The following is an 18263-nucleotide window of genomic DNA, read 5'->3' as shown; positions in this document are numbered from 1 at the left end:
AACCGTGAAAAACGAGGGATCACTGTAGTTGATGTTGCACTAAAAATAAAATATTGAAGCAATCCCTCCCCTTCTCACCTGTAGCAGTAGACGACACAGGCGCTGACAGAGAGCAGGCAGACCAATAGTACCATGCAGGTGGCCACTACTAAGTTCCTCCGCTTCTCCACCTCGGCCTGCTGAAGTTCCCACCACTCCAAGTCGCTGAACTGACAGCGCTCGCCCATGTAGCCAGCTATGCAACTGCAACAGGTAAACAACATTCTTCACCATACATACTACATTTTGCTGTGTTAATGTCTGGTGTTGCTTTTACAATATAAAGCAGTCATATTGTCCTATTTCCACCGTCAAATCCTTATGCGTGTGTCCAATCTAATCTAAGTATTTTTTTCACCACATGGTTTCTAATACAGCTGCTGGTATAATGGAACAATTGTGACACCTATTGGTTGAAGTCATTCATGTCAGTAGGAGACATTATTGAGGTTTATGGAGGTAGATTTATTACTTTATTATTCAAAAATAATAATAATAATAATAAAAAAAGTTGCTTCAATCCCGAAAAAAGTTGTTTCAATCAAAATATGCATTTTCAATCAAAAAAAAAAAAAAAAAAAAAAAAAAGAAGTCGAAAACTCGAGCAGAGTCCGATGGCTTGCCGGAGCACTGGTGGCAATTATTCATGTTTCATTATGCTTTTATGCCATTGGCGTAGTCACCTGTCACTCAAACATGTTGGAAGTTGCGGCGAAGTTGGATCTTTGTGTCAACATGATTCAATCAAAACTTTTTCTACTTGAAAAAAAGTGTTTAAAACTTTTAGTACTTCAAATAAAAAAAGTGTTCAAAACTTTTTGCTCTCCAAAAAAGTGACACTTCAATTAAAAAAATATATATTTCAAATAAAAGAAATATTTTCAAAATATATATGTACATTTTTTTTAGCGAAGGGCAATTTTATTTTAAAAATGATTTTTTTTCTTTGATTGATTTTTTCTTTTTTTTTTCTTTTATTGAAGCAACTTTTTCTGGGATTGAAGTATTTAGACACAAATGTCCTACACATAATATGACCCAAACATAAAAATGATGGCTTCAATCAAAGAAAACAGTTTCAATGAAAAATTAAGTGTTCAAATGCAAATTTCTCAGTCTCAAATATTTTTTTGCATTCAAAAACGTTCTTCCTATGATTGAATTTTTTTTTAAAATTTTGATTGAAGTGATTTTTCTTTTGAAAATATTTTTTTGTTTTGTTTTGAAGTAACTTATTTTTATTGAATAATAAAGACACAAATGTCCTAGCCAAAATGTGGCCCAAATGCAAAACTACATTATTTCAATCAAAGAAGTTGTTTCAATTAAAAAAAAAAAAAAAAGAAAAAAAAAAAAAAAAAACGACTTCAATCAATCAATCAAAAAAAAAAAAAAAACACATGCATTTTTTTTGTTTCAAATTTATTTTTGCATTGAAACACATTTTTTGGACTGTTTTTTTTTTTTTTTTTTAAATTGTAAATGTATGTTCTGATTGAAGCAACTTTTAAAATTTTTTTTTTTTTTTTTAATTGAAGCAGCTTTTTTTTTTTTTTTTTTTTTGATTGAATAATAAAGACACAAATCTACCTCTATAGAGGTTTTGCATCATTTTGACAGTTAACCCTTCCTTTCACGAATTATGACATGTTAACTCATTGGTTGCCATTGACAGCGTGAGGTGTCCAAATCCCATTTTGACTGGAAATTACCACTATCCCTGAATGGGTTTACGCAAAAGAAAGGTGAATTACTTGCAGGCGTAGGACTCCACCTCAGGCAAGTAGAAGCAGGCACCCTGGTATAAGCAGTAAGACTCATGTGTGGAGGGGCAACTCTCCACAGAGTTTCCAGGGCGGCTGGTTGTCACCAACGGTGGCATGATACGCATTTCTAAGAGAGAGGGAGAGAAAACATACATGGAGCTAAAGTGTAATGAACAGCAAACACACATTGACAAGACTGCCTGTTGCTGTGGTAACCAGTACTGCAATTTCATACAGTAGGAAGACTTCCTCCAGATTTAAGCAGTCTGCGATTTTGTTGCAATTGTGCCTTTCAAGTTTACATTAATCAATATCTAGAATTTACCAAACATGTATACAATATATAAGTAGAGACAACGGGATATGAGTAATACCACACTATAAGTACACAAGTACTGGGAAGTTCCAGCTTGTTTCAGCTCTTTTATGCAGTCAGTGTCGTAACAACCACAATTAGTATCGGTACCGATATCCGACACAGTCATTGGTGCAACACTAATTATTTCAAAACCCACAGCTTGCCTCCTTACCAGACATCAACAAGTGGCCATCAATATCGCTCTAACATCCTAAAGGCTCATATCACAATATCTTGTTATTCTCATTCTAGTATGACATAATATACTCACCCACACACGAATGTCCATCACCAGTAAAACCCTCCAGACAAGAACAGACTGGATGGCCGGCAATCACGCGACACTTGGCATTTGGACCGCATGATCCAGCCGAATAACACTCATGCTGGTCTGACAGAGACCAAAATGAACATGTCATTAAGGCTTACAATTGAAAGAGATAGCTTTCTATTACGGTGGTATAAAAAAGCATCTGAACCTTTTGGAATTTCTCACATTTCTGCATAAAATCACCATCAAATGTGATTTGATCTTTGTCAAAATCACACAGATGAAAAAACAGTGCCTGCTTTAACTAAAACCACCCAAACATTTATAGGTTTTCATATTTTAATGAGGAAACAATGACAGAAGGGGAAAAAATAAGTAAGTGAACCATCACATTTAATATTTTGTGCCCCCCTTTTGGCAGGAATAACTTCAACCAGACTGTTCCTGTAGCTGCAGATCATTCTGGCACATCGATCAGGACTAATCTTGGCCCTTTTTTTTTTTTTTTTTTTGACAAAACTGCTGTAGTTCAGTCAGACTTCTGGGATGTCTGGCATGAATCGCTGTCTTTAGTCATGCCACAGCATCTTAATGGGGTTCAAGTCTGGACTTTGACTTGGCCACTCCAGAATGTTTTGTTCTTCTGAAACCATTCTGAAGTTGATTAACTCCTGTGTTTTGGATCATTGTCTTGTTGCAGCATCCATCCTCTTTTTAGCTTGAACTGTCTGACAGACAGCCTCTGGTTTTCCTGCAAAACACCCTGATAAACCTTTGAATTCATTGTTCCATTAATGATTGCAAGTTGTCCAGGCCCTGAGGTCGCAAAACAGCCCCAAATCATGATGCTCCCTCCACCATGTTTCACAGTGGGGATGTGGTGTTGATGTTGGTGAGCTGTTCATTTTTCCTTCATGCCTGACGTTGTGTGTTACTCCCAAACAATTCAACCTAGGTTTCATCAATTCACAAAATATTTTGCCTAAACTTCTGTGGAGTGTCCAAGTGCCTTTTTGTGAACATTAAACGAGCAACAATGTTTTTTTAGACAGCAGTGACTCCCTCCGTGGAGTCCCCTCATGAACACCATTCTTGGCCATAGTTTTACATATAGTTGATGTGTGCACAGCGATATTGGACTGTGCCAGTGATTTCTGTACGTCTTTAGCAGGCACTCTAGGGTTCTTTTTTACTTCTCTGAGTATTCTGTGCTGAACTTTTGGCATCATCTTTGGGGGAAGGCCACTCCTTGGGAGAGAAGCAACAGTGCCAAACTCTCTCCATTTGTAGACAACTTCTCTGACTGTCGATCGATGAACATCCAGACTTTTAGAGATGGTTTTGTATCCTTTCCCAGCTTTATACAAATCTAGTATCCTTGATCGCAGGTCTTCAGACAGCTCTTTTGATTGAGCCATGATGCACATCAGACAATGCTTCTCATCAAGACATTTCTTACCAGGTGAGTGTTTTATAGTGGGCAGGGAAGCTTTAAACCACTCTGGTAAAACTGGTAAAAATTGGTTTCAATTGCTCTTTAAGTCTCCTGAGGCAGAGGGTTCACTAACTTATTTTCCCCCTTCTGTCATTGTTTGCATTCTATCCTCATTAAAATATGAAAATCTGTAAATGTTCGTTTTTAGTTTTTAGTTAAAGGATACACTGTATTTTCATCTGTGTGATTTTGACAAAGAGGAGATCACATTTGATGGGGATTTTATGCATAAATGTGATGAATTCTAAAAGGTTCAGATATTTTTTCATACCACTATAAGTTGGTGTATTCTATACGGTTGTTACCTGATACCATCTTGTCTGTGAACATCCTTGCCTCAATGTCCGAGTCCACATCTGTTCTGTTAGAGGGTGGTGCCGGTGTGTTTTCATTATTGAATATTTTGTTTGGAAGTGTTGTCACACTTACTGTCTTGTTGTATAGCATTAACCCTGTGAAAGATGGATCAAACATTTACGCTTACGTACCATAAACCAAACACTTCCTCATCAAGCAACATAAAACCAGAGGCTTTACCATAAACCAGTGGTCTCCAAACGACTGCTGCCCAGCCTATTTTGGCCCACAGCAAATTATGAAATTATCATTGCATATGGCCCACACAGGAAGCTTCAATTCAGCCTAGATCAGTGTTTTTCAACCGGTGTGCAGCGGCACACTAGTGTACCGTGAGAAATTATCCAATACCGCATTTCTTTTTTTTTTTTTGTGTGTCGAGTGGAGTTGCAGTAGAAAGGAAGGTGTACATAGAAAGTTCTCGGTCATGTGCAGATGAGCGAGGTATTGTTCGTGTCATGTTCAAGAACTGCACGGATTTCTAGCTCAACTTATAGCTACACTTCACTATCTGATGGTGGAGTCGATGTCTAGCCATCAGCCACCTTGCTGTACGCGACAATGTGGACCCCAGTCTACTGTACATCGTTTAATTAGACTCGTCAAGTGTCGATATACGAAGTGTCCTTTCCATTTTATCCCTTTGTGACAACCGTGAACCCTGTGTTTTATTCCAACTTATTGTCAAGGACAGCAAAGGTGGCTGATTGCTAGAAATCTGAGCAGTTCTTGAACGCGACATGAGCAGCTATCCAACAGTGCCATGGTGCCAAGCAAGCTTAAACGTCATCTTTAAACGAATCACCCCTCATTTCACACTGTGGACTATTTTGTTTGCCTTTGTGAAAACACAGAGAAACATGCAACGTTTTTTAGAATAACTACAAAGGTAAATCAGCAAGCCCTCAAAGCCTTGTTGCTGAACTTGTTGCTAAATCCAAAAAGTCCCACATTATGGCTGGGACATTAATACTACCTGCCTTCAAAGCCATTGTCAGCGAGATGCTCGACCCTGATGCGGTTAAATCAGTGCTTCTCAATTATTTTCTGTCATGCCCCCCCAGGAAGACATAAACGTTCCGTGCCCCCCCCAACTCTGCCGCCACTATAAATATACTGTAGTATAATTTGTATATAAAATATTCCTCTGCATAAGATTGTGTTATTTTTAATATTAAAGAAAAGTAACATAGATCAACTTTCAACAAGTTAAAAAAAAAAAAAAAAAAACTCATCCATACTGTAAATATACACTCAAGATTTTTTCACCATTTGATACTGAAAAATACCATTTAAAAAAGTCAATAAATAATAATAAACTCAAATTGATTAGCAACATTAACTCACGAGGACAATATTCCAAACAATTAGACTGAAAAAACAAGAATTAATAGAACAAAAACGACACTGTCATTGGCCAGAGGGACAGTTAATTTTTGCTGCTGGCAGTACCAGCTCCTTTCCTATGTTGTGGAGTTATTTTGCCCTGAGCAACTTGGTATGCCACCTTATATGATTATATGACAGTGCTCGCTAGTTTACTGATGTAACACTGACAAAGCGGGAGGATTGTTGGCACGTTTTGGCTGAAAAAAATAATTCCTGCTGTCCGCTGCGAACATTTTTAGACAAAGTAAATAGACCGGTCTTTCCTCGTCTCCCACTGTACTAAAAGTCAAAGCCAAAAGCCAAATGCTGCATACGCTTGTCATATTTCCTTGTCTTATCTTTTCATATCTCCAGTGCTCTTATCTGTGTGCTCGTTTGGTTCAAAAATATTGCGCACACGCTGAAAATGAGAGCGGCACTGCCACCCACTGAGTGGATGTGCAATTACCCTTTATTCTAGTACGGCAAAAAAGTATGTTCCCCAAGGTCACATGCGCCACCCCCAGCATCGCTCTGTGCCCCCCTGGGAGGGCCCGCCCCACTATTTGAGAAGTGCTGGGTTAAATACATTGCTAAAGTCCCCCTGTCTGATCATTCTGAGCTTTTCAAGCCTAACCGCTATTAAAAAAAAAATAATAATAGTAAAACAGAGAGACAAAGAACTGTTGAAGATGATTCCTGCCAGGATATCGGCTCTGTGTTCATCTAAACAGGCTCAAGTTTCACACTGAGTAAGTATGAATACTGAGAAATTATTCTATAAATAAATATACTGTACTGAAGGTAATTTTGGAACATTTTTGGTTTGTGGTGTGCTGCGAGATTTTTCCAATGTAAAAACGTGCCATGACTCAGAAAAGGTTGAAAACACTGGCCTAGATTATTTTGCATTTCTCAATTTAAATACAAATCAAACGAAGTCTGAAGTTTGGACACCCCTAACCTAAACCAACCCTTGACAGCTGATAGATTCATAAAATAGATTATTACCATCTTCCTGTACCTGGTTTAGCAAGTGGATGCACCACCACAACTGCAGCAGGGAGGACCAAGTCACTACGGATGTATTGCAGTTCCCTTCCAGTCCGCTTGTGCACACTCATCAGCTGCCGGTGATCTCTGTCCACCAACCACAACCTGTCCTCAAACACAGCCAGGTCAAATGGCCGTCCTGCGCCAGCCAGAACATGAAATAAAATAGTTTAATGAGATGAAGCAAGCATCAGTTATTAAGTTTCTAAAATACTATCACCAGTTCATAACCTCACCTACATGGTTCTCTAGCAGGACCCATCTGTCGGAACCGTCCAGAGAGCAGGTCTCCACCCTGGTTTCGTCACACCAGAACAGGCGACCATCAGCGAAGTCCACCGTCAAACCACCGGGTGCCACAAGGTTGGTATTTGCGATCACTGTTCGGTCCTTTCCGTCTAAAGAGCAGCTTTCCACCTTAGGTTGACTTCCAATATCCGCCCAGAACAACTTCCTCAAAAAAAGATTGAATGTGTGGAGTAGATGCCATTTTATTTCAGTACAAATAGTGGGAATTTTCAAATGTAAAAATATACAAATGCTATATTGATGTCAAACTGACTTTTCCAGAGGATGAACTGCAATGGATGTTGGTTTGTCAAGTCCGCTGCTCGCTACAGTTGTCATATTAAATCCATCCAAGGTGCTGCTGACCACTGTTGACTGGCTGGAAGTGTCACATCAAGACTCTTTACTTTAGAATTGTCTACATCAACCGTTTAAATTGTGACTATAACACGAACTGTGATCCCAATACTATTTCAAGCTCATCAAATGGGTAGTGTTCATTTACAGTACAAGCATGAGTTGTAACATCCTCTAATAACCAAAGCTACAACTAGTAGTTCCACCCTGGTATACAATACAAAACTAGTCTCTCAATCAAATTGCATCACTTTACTATACTTCCTTGACACAAATTTTCATTTAGACTTGGCATCTAAGGTTTCAAGAGCAAATTTCTACACTTTTCAACCTGTAGCCAGGGATATGAGTCCCCCAAAGACTGTAATGTATATGAAATGAGAAAATGTGTGCATAGTGAACCATGAATATGTCATGGATTAGTTTCCAATAATGCAGTGGTCAAATGTTATGAGACACTTGCCCATGTAACTGAATGGAAGAAAGGGGAAAAAGTTTGTATTGGAATAATATAATTTCAAAACTATCCATCCACGCACCTCGTAACAGTCCAATACATCTTGCGATGGATCCAATCGACAGTCAGTGCGCTGTTCGAATCCGGACCGTTGTTGATGAGAAGTTGTCTGAACCCACCATTCACATGGACCCGTTCGATGGCTTTCTTGGATGTACTTGCAAAGTAAACCTTTAAATGTAATAAAACAAGACATTCAATGTATTTAAACTAGGGCTGTCAAAATTGTCGCGTTAACGGGTGGTAATTAATTTTTTTGATTAATCACGTTAAAATTAGGGCTGTCAAAATTATCGCGTTAACGCGCGGTAAATAATTTTTAAAATTAATCACGTTAAAATATTTGACGCAATTAACGCACATGTCCCGCTCAGAAAGTATTCTGCCTTTTGGTAAGTTTTACAGCAAGACTTTTTGTGCTGTCCAACAGTGAACTCTTGTGGTCGCTTTGCGACATGGTTTATTGTTTTCTTTCCAGTTCATTATGGCTGCACGACGTCTCGGGCTGATAATGTTGTGCTTATATGATCCTTGGACAAGATTTGTCCGTAAGTATGGTTGTTGTAAAGAATGTACATATTATGTTAGTAAGCGAAATGTTATATTTTTTGTATGAGACACTTTTTGTTTATGTTTAGTGAACCTGTATAGCGTGCTAAGCTAACGTTGTTGCTAATGCAATGCTTGTGTACTTTTTTTTTGTAGTTTTACGACGGTCTAAAGAGGACAATGGTTTGAGGCCATTTTATTAATAAATCAGATGAAAAAGGAAGAAGTCTAATTATTAAGGCGTCGTTCACTAGCTGTCTAGCTTTGGAAAAAGTAGACGCTTCGGAGTGAGGACAGCATAGACAGATTTAAATGACAGTAGAGTGAAATGCCCACTACAGTCCTTTTGTACCGTATGTTGAAAGTATATATCCATCTTGTGTCTTATCTCTCCATTACAACAATTTATTTTACAGAATATATATATAATTTACAGAAAAATATGGCATATTTTATAGGTGGTTTGAATTGCGATTAATTGCGATTAATTACGATTAATTAATTTTTAAGCTGTAATTAACTCGATTAAAAATTTTAATCGTTTGACAGCCCTAGTTAAAATATTTGACGCATTTAACGCACATGCCCCGCACAAACAGATTAAAATGACAGCACAGTGTAATGTCCACTTATTGCTTGTGTTTTTTGGTGTTTTGACGCCCTCTGCTGGCGATTGAGTTCAACTGATTTTATGGGTTTCAGCACCATGAATGAGCATTGTGTAATTATTGACATTGACAATGGCGAGCTACTAGTTTATTTTTTGATTGAAAATTTTACAATTTTTCTTAAAATGAAAACATGAAGAGGGGTTTTAACTAGGGCTGTCAAAATTATCGCGTTAACGAACGGTAATTAATTTTTAAAATTAATTCCGTTAAAGTTAAATTAACACACAAATGCCCTGCTCAAACAGATTAAAATGACAGCACAGTGAAAGCTGTCCTTGTTGTGTTTTTCGGCATTTTGCCGCCCTCTGCTGGCGCTTGGGTGCGACTGATTTTATAGGCGTCAGCACCCATGAGCATTGTGTAAGTAATTATTGACATCAACAATGGCGGGCTACTAGTTTTTTTTTTTGTTGAAAATTTTACAAATTTTATTAAAACGAAAACATGAAGAGGGGTTTTAATATAAAATTTCTATAACTTGTACTAAAATTTATCTTTTAAGAACTACAAGTCTTTCTATCCATGGATCGCTTTAACAGAATGTTAATAATGGTATTGCCATCTTGTTGATTTATTGTTATAATAAAGAAATACAGTACTTATGTACCGTATGTTGAATGTACAGTATATATATCCATCTTGTGTCTTATCTTTCCATTCCAACAATTTACAGAAAAATATGGCATATTTTATAGATGGTTTGAATTGCGATTAATTGCGATTAATTACGATTAATTAATTTTTAAGCTGTAATTAACTCGATTAAAATTTTTAATCGTTTGACACCCCTAGTTTTAATATAAAATTTCAATAACTAAAATTTATCTTTTAAGAACTACAAGTCTTTCTATCCATGGATCGCTTTAACAGAATGTTAATAATGTTAATGCCATCTTGTTGATTTATTGTTATAACAAATACATACATATAAACAAATACAGTACTTATGTACCGTATATGAATGTATATATCCGTCTTGTGTCTTATCTTTCCATTCCAACAATAATTTACGGAAAAATTTGGCATATTTTATAGATGGTTTGGATTGCGATTAATTACGATGAATTAATTTTTAAGCTGTAATTAACGCGATTAAAAATTGTAATCGTTTGACAGCCCTAATTTAAACACTAAGACCATAGACTAATGAACAAGGGAGTAGGTTTGCATAGGGACGGTAGGGACATAACACTACCAACTTTTCAGGATGCTCTAATTGTCCCCACCAACTTTTAAGCAACCTTATTTGCATTATGTAATGAGTTCAGTTAAAGTGCCCTCCATAATTATTGGCACCCCTGAAAAGGATGTTTTTTAGCTTCTAATAATTTTGTAAAATTCAAATAATATGGGACCTTAATGGAAAAACGAGAAAAATCCAACCTTCAATACAAGTGCATTCATTCAGTGGGAAAAAAATCCCACATAAAGAAAAAATTATTTGACATCAAATAATGTGTGTCACAATTATTAGCACCCCTGGTGTTAATACTTTGTACAACCCCCTTTTGCCAACAAAACAAGGTCTGGGGACTGAGTTGGCCATGGAAGGAACTTGATTTTGTGTCTGGTGAACCATTTCTGTGTAGATTTGGCCATATGTTTAGGGTCATTGTCTTGCTGAAAGACCCAGTGACGACCCATCTTCAGCTTTCGGGCAGAGGGCAACAGATTTTGATTTAAAATGTCCTGGTATTTCAAAGCAGTCATGATGCCATGCACCCTAACAAGGTTCCCAGGGCCTTTGGAAGCGAAACAGCCCCACAGCATCACTGACCCACCCCCATACTTCACAGTGGGTATGAGGTGCTTTTCAGCATGCACATCTTTCATGGCACGCCAGACCCACTTAGAGTGTTTGTTGCCAAAAAGCTCAATCTTGGTCTCATCTGACCAAAGCACACGGTCCCAGTTGAAGCCTGGGACCGTGTGTATTTTTGTGTGAGAAGTGTGAAATTATTAACAGATTATTATATCATTTCACATGTTATTTTGGTGTTTTGGAGTGACACTGATGGCTTGGTAAACTTGTTAGCATGTTCTTTATGCTATAGTTACCTGAATAACTCTTAATAGCTATGTTACATTAACATACCGACCACGTTCGCGTTTCGTTCTTCACGCATCATGTAACATTATGACTGTTAGAGGCAGGAATTTGAGCACTACTTGTTTGGGTGTGCAAAGGGTTAATGAGAGTGGGTGTGTCACTGTCACTCTGTCACCTGATTAATACCACCTGTGACTACCTGGGAAGGTTTGATTGAGGTAGGAAGAGAGGAGGCAGGGTGCCATTTTTCTGTTAACTGCTAACGCCAGCATTTCATACGCCAGTATTTCATCTACATGTATTCCATCCGATCGAAATAGATTGGCTCTCGTACTGTCATATTTGATATTTTTATGTTTGGTTCACTTTAAGTTCTACACGATCACAGTGCACACTTTTGTGATATACTGTATATATAGTAGACAAACATGTGTCACCTCTTGAGCTCGAGCGGATGGGAAAGTCACTATTAGACTAATAGTCATGTGATCAAAGTTTATGATACATGCGATCACATTAAGAGGGAATTAGACAAATGAACGCCACTGGATGACAGGCCCAGCCCCACGCGAGTCTTCGTGGATGCAGCGCGTCCGACAGAGCCCCGCTCCCCCCTCTATGTGAGTAATTGGACACTCACACAGTAATCATACGTTACACTTATTCAGCATGTTGTTTTCTATTGTATTTTTATCTTAAATTGCCTTTCAAGATCACATATCTGTTCTATTTGTTGGATTTTATCAAGTAAATTTCCCCCAAAAATGCGACTTATACTCCGGTACGACTAATATGTTTTAGTGCTGCAACGATTAATCGATTAACTTAAGTATTCGATTAGAAAAAAAGATTCGAATTAAATTTTGCTGCTTCGAGTATTCGTTTAATTAAAGTGGTGTTGTAATGGTTTGTTTTGAAAGTGTTTGCATTTAGTTTTATTGATTTGGGTGGATACACTGCCCTCTACACTGCCTCATTTCACATGGCTGAATCCATCTGCTCCCTGTTAAGACCAACATAAGCTAAATTTTTGTTTGAACTAATGTTTTTTCATAATTTAGAGTTATATTTAGCCGTTTTTTATTTTTTTATTTTAGCATTGTTAGAAAAAATAAAAAATAAATATATAAGTAACATTAGCATTTTATAGCATTTAATCTAGCTGACTTTTGCTATGTAAGTTAGCCAATTGTTCTTTTGTTGTACATAGATCCTCATTTATTTATTTTTTTATACCGTTTGAGACTCAGCTCAGGTATTTTGATTTTTTTTTTTTGATGTTCCTTATCCAATTATTCGAACTAACTAGTTCATCGATTAATCGACTACTAACATAATCGACAGCTGCAGCCCTACTTTTAAGTGATGTGTTTTATCAAGCGTAATGACATTCTTAGGTAAGAAACAAATTTTTTTTTTTTTTTTTTTTTTTATATATAAGAAGTTTTTTGAATGAATGCAGTGAATTTGTTGTTTTATTTTTGTAGTCACATCTGAGACGCAATTGTTGGCTGTTTTCAACAATGTACATCTAAAAGACATTGATTGTCTAAAAATGGGTCAATATTGGGTGTAATGTCTTGTTTTCTCATGTATTAATAATTGCTCTTTACCTTTAAAAATGTTTTATCCGGTTACTCGATTAATCGATTGTATTTTCAGTAGATTACTCGATTACTAAAATATTCAATAGCTGCTGCCCTAATATGTTTTATTGTCTTTTTCATTGCGCATTTTTGGGCTGGTGCGCCTTATACTCAGGTGCGACTCACAGTCCGAAAAAATATGGTGAATTATTTTCATAATGTTTGGACTAACACTTACCCTTTTTCACTTGCTGAATGTGTCGGTCCATCTTTTCCCCCTTAAGCGCATGTTTAAATGGCTGATGACTTGACTGCCGCACCCCCACCCCGCCGACACTCACATTAGATATTTGAGATATTAGGGATATTCCTTTTTTAGCCAGCAACAGCCACTGTAAGTAATGTAAAAACACGTCAGTATTGTGGAAGTGGGGAACATACCACTAATTTTGCTACTGAAAGTCCGACCTACATCAGAGTTAGCATAACATTAAACTGTGTGAACTTGCTAACCTGCTAAACTCAAGTAGGAAAGCTGCTTAGAGAGAAGTGCCGTCCTGTATTTGTTTTCTACTGTTGACATTAATTAAACTGTGAGAAATGTAGTGAAACGGGGTTAACCTCCTGCTCCCCAATTTTTATTTTATTTATGTGGTCTTAAAGCGGGCCAAAACAGCTTTCATTTTTTGTTGAGTTTGGCTGTGCTTTTGGACAAAAACTGCAGTGTTTTACCTGAAGGGAGGCTCCATTTATTTTTGTTATTCCCTGACAAAGAAGGTTTTTCAGTTATATTTATTTATTTAGACAGACATTATTGAGTGGTCTTAAGACAAATGTTTATTTTTTGCATTCCTGGACAGTTGAGAGATTATTAACACGTTTGTGTTTATTGTGTGTCCATATAATTTATGTCCAAATATTGCACTTTCAATTTGCTAATAAAATCCAGACATTTATTCTGGAAGTTTTCAAAATCGCCCTTGCAAATGAATAACAAACTTTGGCAGTATTCAGCTATAGGATCTGTCCACTAGGTGTCACTGCAGGCCCGCACCAAATGCTGTGCTTCATTTTAAAACTCATTTGAATGTGATTTTTTTTCTTACATGATTGAACATTGGATCATAGTCCAAAGATACAATAGTTCCTCTGGGCTCTTCCACGAGGGTTTGACCCTCAGTGCCATTAATATCGATTCTCTGTACACCCACTAGACTGGCAACAAGCAGATATGGTGGTGGTCCTAAAACAAAAGAAACGCACAATTGCAAGCACAAGCTTAAATCAGCACAAAGATAAAATATATAATGTGTTATAATAATTACTCCACAACAATGACTCACCTGAGGCAATGCACCGCTTGCCGTCATGGTGAAGATGATAACCAGGCAGGCAATCACATTGCCACCTAGTGGGGGATACCGGGATGCACAGCTGACTGCAACCCCCTCTGTCTACAGAGGCACAGCCTGGAAACAACATTTATGTATTAAAAATAATAATAATACTAATGCTTAATATGTTCTTATAGCGTTGTTTCAAGCAAAAATCTTACTCGATGACTTTGTTAAAACTGTGTCAAAAATTCATACTTTTTAGTTTTTACTGATCAGAAGCCGAAGCCCTCTTCCTAAACCCAACAGTGTAGTGTATAACATGTTACTAAGTCATGCGTTAATGAAATTAAATCACTTTTCCCAGCAACAAGTCGATTTCTGAGAATAATATGTGGTGTGTAATATATTACTTTTTTGTGTAACGATCCGGACCCCGACCTAAACCTAACAAGCACAAAGGTGCCCCAGCACTTTCACAGCACAGGTCCTCGACTGGCTAATTTGGAACCTACAGGCACAATCAAGGGCGTCACTAGGTTTTAAGAACGGGGGGGCTTAGGCCCCAGGAGTTACACGGAATGTAAGTGAACGTAGCATATAAGCACAAAACTTCACAAACAGCTAACAAAGATTGATAATATACTGTATATTTATACATATCTATATGGGAGAAAACGCAGACAAGGCTGAAAGAGCAGTTTCTGCTCTTGCACCCCTCTTTAAAATAAGCTGCTTTATTTTAAGCCAAAAGAACTGTTGTGTTTCATATGTCTGTATGCTGTCAGAGCAGATTCATGGCGCATGAATCCCCCGAACTATATTTAATTTGTCCGTTTTACCCTGGAAACCCCTGTTTACAGACGTTGCGCAGGCGCTTTTGTTTCAACCCAGCCATAAAAAGCTTAGTATTTATATTTATTTGAAATGTCTGTCATTTTTAGCTTAGAATCATTAACTAATGTCTAATATTTAGTTTAAAAAAAAGACTTAAAAAAATTATTCACTCGCATGTTTTAAACTATTAAACAAATTACATCACAATGAAAAAATTGGCGTCTGTAAAAAAGTCACGGATATCTACCTCATAACTATCGCTTAATTGTATTTTTTTTTTGTTACTGTCGGATTTTCCCCAATATTTTAGACGATAAATAATCGATCCAAACAATGAAAAATTGAAAAAAAAAAGTCTAAAAGGGTAAATATATGAAAATGAAAATCTCAATTACTCCTTGATGTCTGCGATTTCTGCGTCGCGACCCTTCTTATATTCACCCATAAGATCCCCCCAAAAATTCAGCTGTGGCCATTCACAGCTGTGCCTTAACACTCGGTTCTACGTGCTACATGGAGTTTTTGGATCGAAAAGAGGTATGTACGTGATAATATCTCGTTGAAATCATGGCATCTTTAATTCTGCTCTCGCATTCTCTCACCTCCAATTAGGGTTTTGCTGTTTATTTATTTTTTTTTAAATACTCTCCTGTTCAAAAAATTTCTTCCCCCAGAAAATTGAGATTTTAAGCTTTCCAATGATGCATCACTCACGCATATAGGACAATTTTGGGAAATTTGGCCAAATTGGGGATGTGTGTATACTGTATATGTATGTATATACACAGATTACATATTGGGAGAATATGTCGAGGCTTTCTCCACTTTCTAATCATTAGTGTTCTACTCTCCTTTTAAGTAGAGGTCTCTCCCCTGTCATCATCCTTGCCCCTCTGCTCTGACTCCAACAGGTCAATAAAAGTGGTGGAGTGATTATTATTAGTGTATTATTATGACTATCCACTGAGGATAATCATACGTGAATGAGCCCAGCTCCAGTACTCATTTATGCATAAAGTGAGAAACACAGCTGATGCTCCAGAAGGAAGTCACCCCAAAGATAGTGGTGACAAGAGTGCACACGAAACACGTAAGATTAACTAGCTAGCGGCAGCTAAGTTGCAGTGTTATTTTAGAGCTGGGATGTAACTTTTGACCGCAAAAGGCAAGGCAAGGCAAATTTATTTATATAGCACAATTCAACACAAGGCAATTCAAAATGCTTTACATCACATGAAGATCATAAAAATAACATTTAAATCAACACAACGTAAACACCAAGACAAAAGATCGCATTTAATCACAGAATAAAAATAAATAAATAAAAATAAAACAAAAACTACTACTAATGATAATAATTGAAATCAGCAATGGAGATAAGCACAAGAGGAATAGAAAGCAGGTAGACTGAAATATATAGACAGTTATGGATATGCAGTGCTAAACAAAAGCGTTTTTAGCCCTGATTTAAAAGAGCTAACAGTATGAACATACTTCAGACGTTCGGGTAACTTGTTCCAGAGGTGAGGAGCATAATAACTAAATGCTGCCTCACCCTGCTTGGTTCTTGTTCTTGGAACATGCAGAAGACCAGTTCCAGACGACCTTAGGGGTCTAGATGTCTCATAGGAATCTAACAAGTCAAGCATGTATTTTGGTCCAAGGCCATTAAGTGTTTTGTAGACGAGCAGTAGTATTTTATAGTCTATCCTTTGACTCACTGGAAGCCAGTGTAGCGATTTCAAAACCAGTGTAATGTGGTCCAGCTTCCTTGTATTTCTGAGGACTCTGGCTGCAGCATTCTCTACTAGCTGCAGCTTCCTGACTGATTTTTTATTAAGACCTGTAAATATACCGTTGCAATAGTCCAATCTGCTGAAAATGAATACATGCATAAGTTTTTCCAGTTCTTGTTGAGTCAGAAGCCCCTTAATTCTGGTTATATTTTTTAGGTGGTAATAAGCGGATTTAGTGACGGACTTTAGATGGCAAAACAACAAAGGTAAGACGTGTGCAGAGACCAACTGCGAAAAAAAGGTAGTGCCAACTGCTAGCAATGTCACAGGGTAAACGCGGACTGAAGCCCCCCTAAAATAGGCCTAATGATGACACTGGGCACAATAAAGCTGCAATCAATAAATCAGCCCTAATACAAAAAAAAAACAAAACAACTCTGAGGCTCTGAGGATGAAACACAAGAAATGATTCTAATCCTCAACCTCAGCTATTCATGGTCAAATATTTGAAGAACTGAATTTCTATTTTATTTCATTATTTAAAAACAACTGGTACCTGTACAGGCCTGTCCATCCTCCTTTAAAACGGAGCCCTTTGGACAAACACATGCGGGACCCTCCTCTGTTGCCAGACAACTGTGACCACACTCTGTGGCGTTACCTTCACAGGCTATGATTTCTGATGAGAAAAAAAAAAACACATATACTTAAGACTTCGTTAAGGTTGTTAAATTATGTCGTGTACATTGTGTCTGTAGTTATTTTTAGACAGGTAGGTATTTCCTTGCCTGGAGCCCAAGTGGCAACAAGCTCCTTATGTAAAATCCTTTTATGAAGTCAGCTTGTAATCCTATAGAAATAGGTGAGAGTGTGGTGGGAAGCAGTCTAAAATGTGATTTAGCTCACACTGGACATGGATATTATATACACCAACTGTAATAGTGGTTAGCTTTACATCCGCAGTCCAAATATGTCTTGATTTGTTTAGATAACACATGATGTCGGCTAAGCGATTTAAATTTGACAAAGCCAATTAGGGGTGTGACAAAATATCGAAATGGTGATATATCGTGATACTTTGTATCCCAAAAGGTTATCTATATGCTCCTGCCAAGAATGGAGATATCGTTTTAAAAAGGTGTCAATGTTTAAAAAAAGTTGCTACCAAAATCTTCCACCATAATAGTGTCTCAGGTAACTCTAAGGCTGCCATTGACGGTGCTCGACACCCAATTCATTTAGACTGGGAACGTTCGTTCATTCAAAATAGGGCTGCAGCTATCGATTATTTTAGCAGTCGATTAATCGATGAACTATTTCGTTCGAATAATCAAGTAATCGGATAAGGAACATAAAAAATAAAATACCTGAGCTGAGCCTCACACGGTGTATATATATATATATATATATATATATATATTAGGGCTGTCAAAATTATTGCGTTAACGGGCGTTAATACATTTTTTAAATTAATCACGTTAAAATATTTGACGCAATTAACGCAGATGCCCCGCTCAGACAGATTTAAATGACAGTACAGTGAAACGCTCACTTGTTGTGTTTTATGGAGTTTTGCCGCCTTCTGCTGGCACTTGGGTGCGACTGATTTTATAGGCGTCAGCACCCATGAG

The 18263-nt window shown here is 37.3% G+C and overlaps 1 protein-coding gene across 1 annotated transcript in view; it reads right to left on the bottom strand.

Moving 5' to 3' along the window:
* Positions 1-18263, bottom strand: part of egf (epidermal growth factor) — a 49828-nt gene that overhangs the window by 8349 nt on the left and 23216 nt on the right. Inside the window, exons 8-18 of the mRNA XM_057849345.1 lie at positions 17189-17311; positions 14069-14194; positions 13832-13968; positions 7892-8040; positions 7270-7374; positions 6944-7161; positions 6679-6846; positions 4235-4381; positions 2435-2554; positions 1794-1932; positions 79-243 (exon numbers count right to left, since the gene is read on the bottom strand). Coding sequence (XP_057705328.1) covers positions 79-243; positions 1794-1932; positions 2435-2554; positions 4235-4381; positions 6679-6846; positions 6944-7161; positions 7270-7374; positions 7892-8040; positions 13832-13968; positions 14069-14194; positions 17189-17311 — 1597 coding nt within the window. The remainder of the gene's footprint in view (positions 1-78; positions 244-1793; positions 1933-2434; positions 2555-4234; positions 4382-6678; positions 6847-6943; positions 7162-7269; positions 7375-7891; positions 8041-13831; positions 13969-14068; positions 14195-17188; positions 17312-18263) is intronic.

The sequence above is a fragment of the Corythoichthys intestinalis genome, chromosome 11 (genome assembly GCF_030265065.1).
Source record: "Corythoichthys intestinalis isolate RoL2023-P3 chromosome 11, ASM3026506v1, whole genome shotgun sequence".
In the NCBI taxonomy this organism is placed as follows: domain Eukaryota; kingdom Metazoa; phylum Chordata; class Actinopteri; order Syngnathiformes; family Syngnathidae; genus Corythoichthys; species Corythoichthys intestinalis.
The sequence above is the reverse complement of the archived record's forward strand: the minus strand, read 5'-3'. Positions and strand labels throughout refer to the sequence as shown.